The sequence below is a fragment of the Ranitomeya imitator genome, chromosome 3 (genome assembly GCF_032444005.1).
Source record: "Ranitomeya imitator isolate aRanImi1 chromosome 3, aRanImi1.pri, whole genome shotgun sequence".
Lineage (NCBI taxonomy): Eukaryota > Metazoa > Chordata > Amphibia > Anura > Dendrobatidae > Ranitomeya > Ranitomeya imitator.
The window spans coordinates 3,035,240-3,049,140 of record NC_091284.1 but is presented as its reverse complement, the minus strand read 5'-3'; the positions used below and the strand labels follow the sequence as shown (position 1 = coordinate 3,049,140).

The 13,901-nt window shown below is 44.5% G+C and overlaps 1 protein-coding gene across 2 annotated transcripts in view; it reads right to left on the bottom strand.

The window, feature by feature from the left end:
- The window catches only part of TRAPPC10 (trafficking protein particle complex subunit 10), a 98,673-nt gene extending 93,421 nt beyond the window's left edge, over nt 1-5,252 (bottom strand). The window contains exon 1 of one of the 2 annotated variants that reach the window (XM_069760389.1): nt 5,091-5,252. In XM_069760389.1, coding sequence (XP_069616490.1) covers nt 5,091-5,172 — 82 coding nt within the window. In that variant the 5' untranslated portion in view covers nt 5,173-5,252. The remainder of the gene's footprint in view (nt 1-5,090) is intronic. The other variant, XM_069760388.1, reaches the window with a different exon arrangement.
- Nucleotides 5,253-13,901: the final 8,649 nt, after the last annotated feature.

Below are 13,901 nucleotides of genomic sequence, written 5' to 3'. Positions count from 1 at the left end.
TGTATAGGGGTACACAGTATATACAGGTATTATGTACAGATATATATGGGGCAGTACAGGGAGTGTGTATAGGGGTACACAGTATATACAGGTATTATGTACAGATATATATGGGGCAGTACAGGGAGTGTGTATAGGGGTACACAGTATATACAGGTATTATGTACAGATATATATGGGGCAGTACAGGGAGTGTGTATAGGGGTACACAGTATATACAGGTATTATGTACAGATATATATGGGGCAGTACAGGGAGTGTGTATAGGGGTACACAGTATATACAGGTATTATGTACAGATATATATGGGGCAGTACAGGGAGTGTGTATAGGGGTACACAGTATATACAGGTATTATGTACAGATATATATGGGGCAGTACAGGGAGTGTGTATAGGGGTACACAGTATATACAGGTATTATGTACAGATATATATGGGGCAGTACAGGGAGTGTGTATAGGGGTACACTGTATATACAGGTATTATGTACAGATATATATGGGGCAGTACAGGGAGTGTGTATAGGGGTACACAGTATATACAGGTATTATGTACAGATATATATGGGGCAGTACAGGGAGTGTGTATAGGGGTACACAGTATATACAGGTATTATGTACAGATATATATGGGGCAGTACAGGGAGTGTGTATAGGGGGACACAGTATATACAGGTATTATGTACAGATATATATGGGGCAGTACAGGGAGTGTGTATAGGGGTACACTGTATATACAGGTATTATGTACAGATATATGTGGGGCAGTACAGGGAGTGTGTATAGGGGTACACAGTATATACAGGTATTATGTACAGATATATATGGGGCAGTACAGGGAGTGTGTATAGAGGTACACAGTATATACAGGTATTATGCACAGATATATATGGGGCAGTACAGGGAGTGTGTATAGGGGTACACAGTATATACAGGTATTATGTACAGATATACATGGGGCAGTACAGGGAGTGTGTATAGGGGTACACTGTATATACAGGTATTATGTACAGATATATGTGGGGCAGTACAGGGAGTGTGTATAGGGGTGTATAGGGGTACACAGTATATACAGGTATTATGTACAGATATATATGGGGCAGTACAGGGAGTGTGTGTAGAGGTACACAGTATATACAGGTATTATGTACAGATACACGTGGGGCAGTACAGGGAGTGTGTATAGGGGTACACAGTATATACAGGTATTATGTACAGATATATATGGGGCAGTACAGGGAGTGTGTATAGGGGTACACAGTATATACAGGTATTATGTATAGATATACATGGGGCAGCACAGGGAGTATGTATAGGGGTACACAGTATATACAGGTAGTATGTACAGATATACGTGGGGCAGTACAGGGAGTGTGTATAGGGGTACACAGTATATACAGGTATTATGTACAGATATATATGGGGCAGTACAGGGAGTGTGTATAGGGGTACACAGTATATACAGGTATTATGTACAGATATATGTGGGGCAGTACAGGGAGTGTGTATAGGAGTACACAGTATATACAGGTATTATGTACAGATATATATGGGGCAGTACAGGGAGTGTGTATAGGGGTACACAGTATATACAGGTATTATGTACAGATATATATGGGGCAGTACAGGGAGTGTGTATAGAGGTACACAGTATATACAGGTATTATGTACAGATATATATGGGGCAGTACAGGGAGTGTGTATAGGGGTACACAGTATATACAGGTATTATGTACAGATACACGTCGGGCAGTACAGGGAGTGTGTATAGGGGTACACAGTATATACAGGTATTATGTACAGATATATATGGGGCAGTACAGGGAGTGTGTATAGGGGTACACAGTATATACAGGTATTATGTACAGATACACGTCGGGCAGTACAGGGAGTGTGTATAGGGGTACACAGTATATACAGGTATTATGTACAGATATATATGGGGCAGCACAGGGAGTGTGTATAGGGGTACACAGTATATACAGGTATTATGTACAGATATATATGGGGCAGCACAGGGAGTGTGTATAGGGGTACACAGTATATACAGGTATTATGTACAGATATACGTGGGGCAGTACAGGGAGTGTGTATAGGGGTACACAGTATATACAGGTATTATGTACAGATATATATGGGGCAGCACAGGGAGTGTGTATAGGGGTACACAGTATATACAGGTATTATGTACAGATATATATGGGGCAGTACAGGGAGTGTGTATAGGGGTACACAGTATATACAGGTATTATGTACAGATATATATGGGGCAGTACAGGGAGTGTGTATAGGGGTACACAGTATATATAGGTATTATGTACAGATATATATGGGGCAGTACAGGGAGTGTGTATAGGGGTACACAGTATATACAGGTATTATGTACAGATACACGTCGGGCAGTACAGGGAGTGTGTATAGGGGTACACAGTATATACAGGTATTATGTACAGATATATATGGGGCAGTACAGGGAGTGTGTATAGGGGTACACAGTATATACAGGTATTATGTACAGATATACGTGGGGCAGTACAGGGAGTGTGTATAGGGGTACACAGTATATACAGGTATTATGTACAGATATATATGGGGCAGTACAGGGAGTGTGTATAGGGGTACACAGTATATACAGGTATTATGTACAGATATATATGGGGCAGTACAGGGAGTGTGTATAGGGGTACACAGTATATACAGGTATTATGTACAGATATATATGGGGCAGTACAGGGAGTGTGTATAGGAGTACACAGTATATACAGGTATTATGTACAGATACACGTGGGGCAGTACAGGGAGTGTGTATAATTCATGCGGTGTAGACAGGGAGTATATGGAGTATACAATATATACAGGGAGTATACAGGGGCACACAGTATATACAGGCAGGAAACAAGTGTACAGTATATACAGGGGGTGCACGGTGTATACAGGGGGTATACAGTATATACAGGGAGTATACAGGAGGATACAGTATATACAGGAGGATACAGTATATACAGGAAGTATACAGGGGGTGCACGGTGTATACAGGAGGATACAGTATATACAGGGGGTACATGGTGTATACAGGAGGATACAGTATATACAGGGAGTATACAGAGTATACAGTATATACACGGTGTATAAAGGAGGATACAGTATATACAGGAGGATACAGTATATACAGGAAGTATACAGGGGGTGCACGGTGTATACAGGAGGATACAGTATATACAGGGGGTACACGGTGTATACAGGAGGATACAGTATATACAGGGAGTATACAGAGTATACAGTATATACACGGTGTATAAAGGAGGATACAGTATATACAGGAGGATACAGTATATACAGGGGGTACATGGTGTATACAGGGGGTATACGGTATATACAGGGAGTATACAGGAGGATACAGTATATACAGGAGGATACAGTATATACAGGAAGTATACAGGGGGTGCACGGTGTATACAGGAGGATACAGTATATACAGGGGGTACATGGTGTATACAGGAGGATACAGTATATACAGGGAGTATACAGAGTATACAGTATATACACGGTGTATAAAGGAGGATACAGTATATACAGGAGGATACAGTATATACAGGGGGTGCACGGTGTATACAGGCAGTGTACAGTATATACAGGGGGTATACGGTATATACAGGGAGTATACAGGAGGATACAGTATATACAGAGTATACAGTATATACACGGTGTATAAAGGAGGATACAGTATATACAGGAAGTATACAGGGGGTGAACGGTGTATACAGGAGGATACAGTATATACAGGGGGTACATGGTGTATACAGGAGGATACAGTATATACAGGGGGTACATGGTGTATACAGGAGGATACAGTATATACAGGGAGTATACATAGTATACAGTATATACATGGTGTATAAAGGAGGATACAGTATATACAGGAGGATACAGTATATACAGGGGGTACACGGTGTATACAGGAGGATACAGTATATACAGGGGGTACACGGTGTATACAGGAGGATACAGTATATACAGGGGGTACATGGTGTATACAGGAGGATACAGTATATACACGGTGTATAAAGGAGGATACAGTATATACAGGAGGATACAGTATATACAGGAAGTATACAGGGGGTGCATGGTGTATACAGGAGGATACAGTATATACACGGTGTATAAAGGAGGATACAGTATATACAGGAGGATACAGTATATACAGGAAGTATACAGGGGGTGAACGGTGTATACAGGAGGATACAGTATATACACGGTGTATACAGGAGGATACAGTATATACAGGAGGATACAGTATATACAGGAAGTATACAGGGGGTGCACGGTGTATACAGGAGGATACAGTATATACAGGGGGTACATGGTGTATACAGGAGGATACAGTATATACAGTGAGTATACATAGTATACAGTATATACACGGTGTATAAAGGAGGATACAGTATATACAGGAGGATACAGTATATACAGTGAGTATACATAGTATACAGTATATACAGGGGGTACATGGTATATACAGGAGGATACAGTATATACAGGGAGTATACAGAGTATACAGTATATACACGGTGTATAAAGGAGGATACAGTATATACAGGAGGATACAGTATATACAGGGGGTGCACGGTGTATACAGGCAGTGTACAGTATATACAGGGGGTATACGGTATATACAGGGAGTATACAGGAGGATACAGTATATACAGGAGGATACAGTATATACAGGAAGTATACAGGGGGTGCACGGTGTATACAGGAGGATACAGTATATACAGGAGGATACAGTATATACAGGGAGTATACAGGGGGTATACGGTATATACACGGTGTATACAGGAGGATACAGTATATACAGGAGGATACAGTATATACAGGGAGTATACAGGGGGTATACGGTATATACACGGTGTATAAAGGAGGATACAGTATATACAGGGGGTATACGGTATATACACGGTGTATACAGGAGGATACAGTATATACAGGGGGTGCACGGTGTATACAGGCAGTGTACAGTATATACAGGGGGTATACGGTATATACAGGGAGTATACAGGAGGATACAGTATATACAGGACACAGGTCTCACAGGTAACTATGGGCTTGTTCTCCATGGTGTACACCGCCCCAGGTTCTCCGCTTCCGGTGTCCCCAGGCTCCGCCCCTTCCATGGGCTCCGGTCACCGCTCCATTCCGGGCTCCGCGCAGTCCCTCGCGGTCACTTCCGGCTTCCTCTTCACCGCGGACAATCATTTCCGGAACATACCGGCCGCTGGGATTGGTCAAACGTTGACAGAGGGGCGGGGCCCATATCTTGTCGTTCATTGGTCAGATCGTGCGGTTGTGACGTCCTCGTGATTTATGTGCGGTGATTGGCTGAGTGGTGCGCAGCTTGAAATTTGCAGTGACGTCAGACGTACGCGTTGTCATAGAGATGGGAAAGGAACGTAGAGGAGTGGAGTGTCCTGTTTGAGCTGTGTGGTGTCACTGCGCATGTCCGGCAGAACAGCTGAGCGGAGGCTGTGTTGTGTGGAGGATCCGGGGCTGTCACTGTTCCCGGGGTTGTGGCTGTAGCGCCGCTCCCTCTGTGCAACTAGGAAACCTCCGACTGTGTGTGAGAGAGCGGAATCCCGGTGCACGGAGGGAGCGGGGCCTCCTCTATATAAGATGCTAGAAGGCCCCTGACTGTATATAGATAGATATATATTACTAGATTGTGGGCGGATTCTAGCGCGTCGGGTATTCTAGAATATGCTGTCCCCGTAGTGTATGGACAGTGATGACTGTGCCCGTCGCTGATTGGGCGAGGCGACCTTTATGACATCATCGTCGCTATGCCTGGCGGCCTCGACCAATCAGAGACGCGGGATTTCCAGGACAGACAGAAAAACCCTTAGACAATTATATAGATAGATATAGATGAATCCTGTCATGTCATTTTTTGCAGTAATATTGAGCCGCAGACTAGATCTGACACCTGATTACACATTTATTTATATGTGACAATTATACACACACATTTTCCCCTTAACCCCTTAGCGACCGCCGATACGCCTTTTAATGGCGGCCGCTAAGGGTACTTAAACCACAGCGCTGTTAATTAACGGCGCTGTGGAAAAAGTGAATAGCGCCCCCCAGAGTCGGATTTTGTCCGGGGTCTCGGCTGCCGAGGGTAGCCGAGACCCCAGAGAACATGATTCGGGGGGTTTTAACCCACCCCGCATTTGCGATCGCAAAAAAAAAAAAACGCGATCTCTTTTTAATTTCTCTGTCCTCCGATGTGATCGCACATCGGAGGACAGAGAAAAGGGGTCCCAGGTGGCCCCCCAATACTCACCTATCTCCCCCGATGCTCCTCGTGGCTCCCGGTGGGCGCCGCCATCTTCAAAATGGCGGGCGCATGCGCAGTGCGCCTACCGGCCGGCCCCGCGATGATCTTTGGGGTCTCGGCTGCCGGGGGTAGCCAAGACCCCAAAGAACATGATCGGGGTCGGTTTTAGCGACCCCTGTTTTGCGATCGCCGGTAATTAACTGTTTACCAGCGACCGCAAAAACAAAAAAAAAAGCTAAGTGTAATTCTCTGTCCTCTGATGTGATCGCACATCAGAGGACAGAGAAATTGGGGGATTCGGGGACCCTACAATACTCACCTGTGTCCATGGGTCCTCCTGCTGCTCCTCCTGGCCGCCGACATCTTCTGGGCAAAAGAAAATGGCGGGCGCATGTGCAGTGCGCCCGCCATCTGTCTCCATCTGCCGGCCGGCAGGAGAAGAACAGTTGGGGCTAAATTTAGGGCTAGGGGTAGGACTAGGCGTAGGGTTAGGGCTAAATTTAGGGCTAGGGGTAGGGTTAGGGCTAAATTTAGGGTTGGGGCTAAATTTAGGGTTAGGGTTAAATTTAGGGCTAGGGGTAGGGTTGGGGCTAAATTTAGGGTTAGGGTTGGGGCTAAATTTAGGGTTAGGGTTGGGGCTAAATTTAGGGTTAGGCTTCTTTCACACTTACGTCGGTACGGGGCCGTCGCAATGCGTCGGCCCGACATACCGACGCACGTTGTGAAAATTGTGCACAACGTGGGCAGCAGCTGTAGTTTTTCAACGCATCCGCTGCCCAATCTATGTCCTGGGGAGGAGGGGGCGGAGTTACGGCCACGCATGCGCGGTCAGAAATGGCGGATGCGACGTACAAAAAACATTTCATTGAACTTTTTTTGTGCCGACGCTCCGCCAAAACACAACTGATCCAGTGCACGACGGACGCGACATGTGGCCATCCGTCACGATCCGTCGGCAATACAAGTCTATGGGCAAAAAACGCATCCTGCGGGCACATTTGCAGGATCCGTTTCTTGTCCAAAACGACGGATTGCGACAGATGCCAAACGACGCAAGTGTGAAAGTAGCCTTAGGGTTAGGGTTAGGGTTGGGGCTAAAGTTAGGGCTAGGGTTGGGGCTAAAGTTAGGGTTAGAGCTGGGATTAGGGTTAGGGTTTGGATTAGGGTTTGGATTAGGGTTAGGGTTGGCATTAGGGTTACGCTTGGGATTAGGGTTAGGTTTGGGATTAGGGTTAAGGTTAGGGTTGTGATTAGTGGTGTATTGGGATTTGGGTTAGGTTTGAGGTTAGGGTTGAGATTAGGATTAGGGGTGTGTTGGATTTAGGGTTTTGATTAGGGTTATGGTTAGGGTTGACATTAGGGTTGTTTTGGGGTAAGGGTTGTGATTATGGTTAGGGTTAGTGATTAGGATTATGGATCGGGTTGGGATTAGGGTTAGGAGTGTGTTGGGGTTAGGGTTGGAGCTAGAATTGGGGGGTGTCCACTGTTTAGGTACATCAGGGGGTCTCCAAATACGACAGCCAATTTTGCGCTCAAAAAGTCAAATGGTGCTCCCTCCCTTCTGAGCTCTGCCGAGCGCCCAAACAGTGGGTTACCCCCACATATGGGGCATCAGCGTACTCGGGATAAATTGGACAACAACTTCTGGGGTCCAATTTCTCTTGTTACCCTTGTGAAAATAAAAACTTGGGGGCTACAAAATCTTTTTTGTGAAAAAAAAATATTTTTTATTTTCACGACTCTGCATTCTAAACTTCTGTGAAGCACTTGGGCATTCAAAGTTCTCACCACACATCTAGATAAGTTCCATGGGGGGTCTAGTTTCCAAAATGGTGTCACTTGTGGGGGGTTTCTACTGTTTAGGCACATCAGGGGCTCTGCAAACACGACATGGCGTCCGATCTCAATTCCAGCCAATTCTACATTGAAAAAGTAAAACGGCGCTCCTTCACTTCCTAGTTCTGCGGTGCGCCCTAACAGTGGTTTACCCCCACATATGGGGTATTGGCGTATTCAGGAGAAATTGCATAACAAAATTTATGGTTACATTTCTGTTTTTACACATGTGAAAATAAAAAAAAAAGGTTCTGAATTAAGATGTTTGCAAAAAAAAGTTCATTTTTTCCTTCCACATTGTTTCAGTTCCTGTGAAGCACGTAAAGGGTTAATAAACTTCTTGAATGTGGTTTTGAGCACCTTGAGGGGTGTAGTTTTTAGAATGGTGTCACACTTCGTTATTTTCTATCATATAGACCCCTCAAAATGACTTCAAATGTGATGTGGTCCCTAAAAAAAATGGTGTTGTAAAAATGAGAAATTGCTGGTCAACTTTTAACCCTTATAACTCCCTAACAAAAAAAAAAATTTAGTTTCCAAAATTGTGCTGATGTAAAGTAGACATGTGGGAAATGTTATTTATTAACTATTTTTCGTGATATATCTCTCTGATTTAAGGGCATAAAAATACAAAGTTTGAAAATTGCAAAATTTTAAAAATTTTCGCCATATTTCCATTTTTTTCATAAATAATCGCAAGTAATATCGAAGAAATGTCACCACTAACATGAAGTACAATATGTCATGAAAAAACATTCTCAGAATCAGCGGGATCCGTTGAAGCGTTCCAGAGTTATAACCTCATAAAGTGACAGTGGTCAGAATTGCAAAAATTGGCTCGGTCATTAAGTACCAAATTGGCTCTGTCACTAAGGGGTTAATCCCTGGCCTGGTAGCCTCAACCAATCAGCAACAGGCACAGCATCGACGTAGAAATCCCGCGTCTCTGATTGGTCGAGGCCGCCAGGCCTCAACCAATCAGCGACGGGCACAGCGACGATGATGTCATAAAGGACGCAGAAATCCCACGTTTCTGATTCAGCGACGGGCACAGTATCGACGTAGATGTCATAATGGTTGCCATGGCGACGATGATGTCATAAAGGTTGCCTCGACCAATCAGCGACGGGCACAGTCTGCCGCGAATTCTGGAATCATCATTGTCCATATACTACGGGGTCATGCATATTCTAGAATACCCGATGCGCTAGAATCCGGCCACAATCTAGTTGTATATACTGTAGATATATATGGATCCTGTCATTTTTTGAGCCGCAGACTAGATCTGACATCTGATCACACATTTATTGATATGTGACAATTATACGCAAGAATTTCCCCTTAATCCCAGTGTGTACAATATTCTGCGCCAATCTCATCTGCGTCCCGTTTTTTTTACTGGTGATCATTTTTGCAGATCACACGACCACAGATTTTTTCCATGTATGCACCTAGGAGTTTTTTAACCCTCGGGCGATTTATTTATTTTTTTTTTTATTTTTTCCTTCCCATAACTTATTTATTTTTCCATCCACACCGCCGTTGGGAATTTTTTTTATTTTGGCGGGACGTTCTTATTGATGCCATTTTGGCGCGGATACCATGTTTTCATCACCTCTTATTTCATTTTATTGCAATGTTGCGGCAACCAAAAAAAAACGTAATTATGGCGTTTCGAGTTTTTTCTCGTTATGCCGTTTACTGATCAGATTATTTTACATTTTGATTGGTCAGAGCTTTCTGAACACGTCAATTCCAAATTTGTGTATTTTTTTAATTGAGCAAAACCAATATTGTTTTTTTCTTATATTTCTATGATATATGACGTAACTGCATCATGCGTTGTGAAGGGGTTAATACTATAATTATTGGCCAAATGGACCAGATCCTTCTGCCGACGTGGATTTAGCCTGCTCTCTGTGAGAAAGCGAAATCCCATTTGGCTCAGGCCGCTTTCACACTTCCTTTTCTTGCAATGCGTCATTTTGGGCAAAAAACGGATCCTGCAAATGTGCTCGCAGGATGCATTTTTTTGCCCATAAACTTGTATTAGCGACGGATCGTGACGGATGGCCACACGTCGCGTCCGTTGTGCGACGGATCCGTCGTGTTTTGGCGGACCGTCATCACAAAAAACGTTCAATGTAATGTATTCTTGTCCGTCGCGTCCGCCATTTTCGACCGCGCATGCACGGCCGAAACTCCGCCCCCTCCTCCCCAGACTGCAGAATGGGCAGCGGATGCGTCGAAAAACTGCATCCGCTGCCCACGTCGTGCAAAACTTTTACAACGTCCGTCGGTACATCGGCCCGACACATTGCGACGAAAGATGATCTACTAGATCTAGCAGGCTAAAAGACCAGGTCCTTCTGCCAACTTGGATTTAGCCTGCTCACTGTGAGAAAGCGAAATCCATGTGGGATAAAGGACCAGGTCCCTGTGAGTGGTTTAATACCAGACTTAGTAATCTAAAACGCCAGGTCCTTCTGCCCACTTAGATTTAGCTGGCTTTATAGTGGGCAGCGCAGTCCGCCAGTGATTCACCATCTGATGCACTGTAATGATTCCACTTCCGTACTGTAGTGCCGCCGTGTCACGCATCCAACCTACTACAATGTTTCCGCCAGGTTATGCGTATTGCCGGTCACTGTGCTCCTTCAGTTCACCTCAAGTGACAGTTGACAGCTCAGAGGGTTCTGTGATAACCGCAAACTGTAATCTCCAGTGACCTCACAGGTGGCGGCTTCCATGTCACCCTTAGGCCGGCGTCACACTCGGCGTATGACAATACGGTCCGTAATTTACGGCCGTAATATGCAGAAAAGTCCCCAAAATAGTGGTCCGTATCTCCTCCGTAGGCAGGGTGTGTCAGCATATTTTGCGCATGGCATCCTCCGTATGGCATCCGTACTGCGAGATTTTATCGTAGGCTTGCAAAACCAACATAAGGACATACAATGGATCCATGTGTTAAAAAAAAACCAACATATATACTGTCTATATATATTGTAAGGATTTCACTCACTCAGCTGCGACGGCTGACACTCAGGAGACGTGTTCCTTTAAAGTTCACTGGGTTTATTGCTTCATAAACCATGTGGCAAATAACAGAAAGCAAAATGGGCCTTTGGTTCAGGCAAAGAAAAGCAAGTGTCCAGTTCATCCGGCTCAGTCCTGAAGCCGTAACACACTCAGGAGGGTTTCACCTCCACACATATCTGCTGTGTAAAGGATTAGCCAGTCTTATAAAGAGCTAACCCCACCCAGTAACCCATCACATGATTAGCCATGTGGTCTGACATTACCACAGGTCCTGAAACACATATACAAGATTATGTGCAAGAAAGGAATACTCCGGGCTACATTACAGCAACCAGGCACTTATGTGGCACATACCTCCCATCGACTACAAACCCTTTAGCCATGCTACAATATATACAGGAGGAGCTGTACTGTGCAGTGTATATATATACAGGAGGAGTGGTACTGTGCAGTGTATATATACAGGAGGAGCGGTACTGTGCAGTGTATATATACAGGAGGAGTGGTACTGTGCAGTGTATATATACAGGACAGGAGGAGTGGTACTGTGCAGTGTATATATACAGGAGGAGTGGTACTGTGCAGTGTATATATACAGGAGGAGCGGTACTGTGCAGTGTATATACAGGAGGAGTGGTACTGTGCAGTGTATATATACAGGAGGAGCGGTACTGTGCAGTGTATATATACAGGAGGAGTGGTACTGTGCAGTGTATATATACAGGAGGAGTGGTACTGTGCAGTGTATATATACAGGAGGAGGGGTACTGTGCAGTGTATATATACAGGAGGAGGGGTACTGTGCAGTGTATATATACAGGAGGAGCGGTACTGTGCAGTGTATATATACAGGAGGAGTGGTACTGTGCAGTGTATATATACAGGAGGAGGGGTACTGTGCAGTGTATATATACAGGAGGAGCGGTACTGTGCAGTGTATATATACAGGAGGAGTGGTACTGTGCAGTGTATATATACAGGACAGGAGGAGTGGTACTGTGCAGTGTATATATACAGGAGGAGTGGTACTGTGCAGTGTATATATACAGGACAGGAGGAGTGGTACTGTGCAGTGTATATATACAGGAGGAGCGGTACTGTGCAGTGTATATATACAGGAGGAGTGGTACTGTACAGTGTATATATACAGGAGGAGTGGTACTGTGCAGTGTATATATACAGGAGGAGTGGTACTGTGCAGTGTATATATACAGGACAGGAGGAGTGGTACTGTGCAGTGTATATATACAGGAGGAGCGGTACTGTGCAGTGTATATATACAGGAGGAGTGGTACTGTACAGTGTATATATACAGGAGGAGCGGTACTGTGCAGTGTATATATACAGGAGGAGTGGTACTGTGCAGTGTATATATACAGGAGGAGTGGTACTGTGCAGTGTATATATACAGGAGGAGTGGTACTGTGCAGTGTATATATACAGGAGGAGGGGTACTGTGCAGTGTATATATACAGGAGGAGTGGTACTGTGCAGTGTATATATACAGGAGGAGTGGTACTGTGCAGTGTATATATACAGGAGGAGTGGTACTGTGCAGTGTATATATACAGGAGGAGGGTACTGTGCAGTGTATATATACAGAAGGAGTGGTACTGTGCAGTGTATATATACAGGAGGAGTGGTACTGTGCAGTGTATATATACAGGAGGAGTGGTACTGTGCAGTGTATATATACAGGAGGAGTGGTACTGTGCAGTGTATATATACAGGAGGAGGGGTACTGTGCAGTGTATATATACAGGAGGAGTGGTACTGTGCAGTGTATATATACAGGAGGAGTGGTACTGTGCAGTGTATATATACAGGAGGAGTGGTACTGTGCAGTGTATATATACAGAAGGAGTGGTACTGTGCAGTGTATATATACAGGACAGGAGGAGTGGTACTGTGCAGTGTATATATACAGGAGGAGTGGTACTGTGCAGTGTATATATACAGGACAGGAGGAGTGGTACTGTGCAGTGTATATATACAGGAGGAGTGGTACTGTGCAGTGTATATATACAGGAGGAGTGGTACTGTGCAGTGTATATATACAGGAGGAGGGGTACTGTGCAGTGTATATATACAGGAGGAGTGGTACTGTGCAGTGTATATATACAGGACAGGAGGAGTGGTACTGTGCAGTGTATATATACAGGAGGAGTGGTACTGTGCAGTGTATATATACAGGAGGAGTGGTACTGTGCAGTGTATATATACAGGAGGAGTGGTACTGTGCAGTGTATATATACAGGAGGAGTGGTACTGTGCAGTGTATATATACAGGAGGAGTGGTACTGTGCAGTGTATATATACAGGACAGGAGGAGTGGTACTGTGCAGTGTATATATACATGAGGAGGGGTACTGTGCAGTGTATATATACAGGAGGAGTGGTACTGTGCAGTGTATATATACAGGAGGAGTGGTACTGTGCAGTGTATATATACAGGAGGAGTGGTACTGTGCAGTGTATATATACAGGAGGAGTGGTACTGTGCAGTGTATATATACAGGACAGGAGGAGTGGTACTGTGCAGTGTATATATACAGGAGGAGTGGTACTGTGCAGTGTATATACAGGACAGGAGGAGTGGTACTGTGCAGTGTATATATACAGGAGGAGTGGTACTGTGCAGTGTATATATACAGGAGGAGTGGTACTGTGCAGTGTATATATACAGGAGGA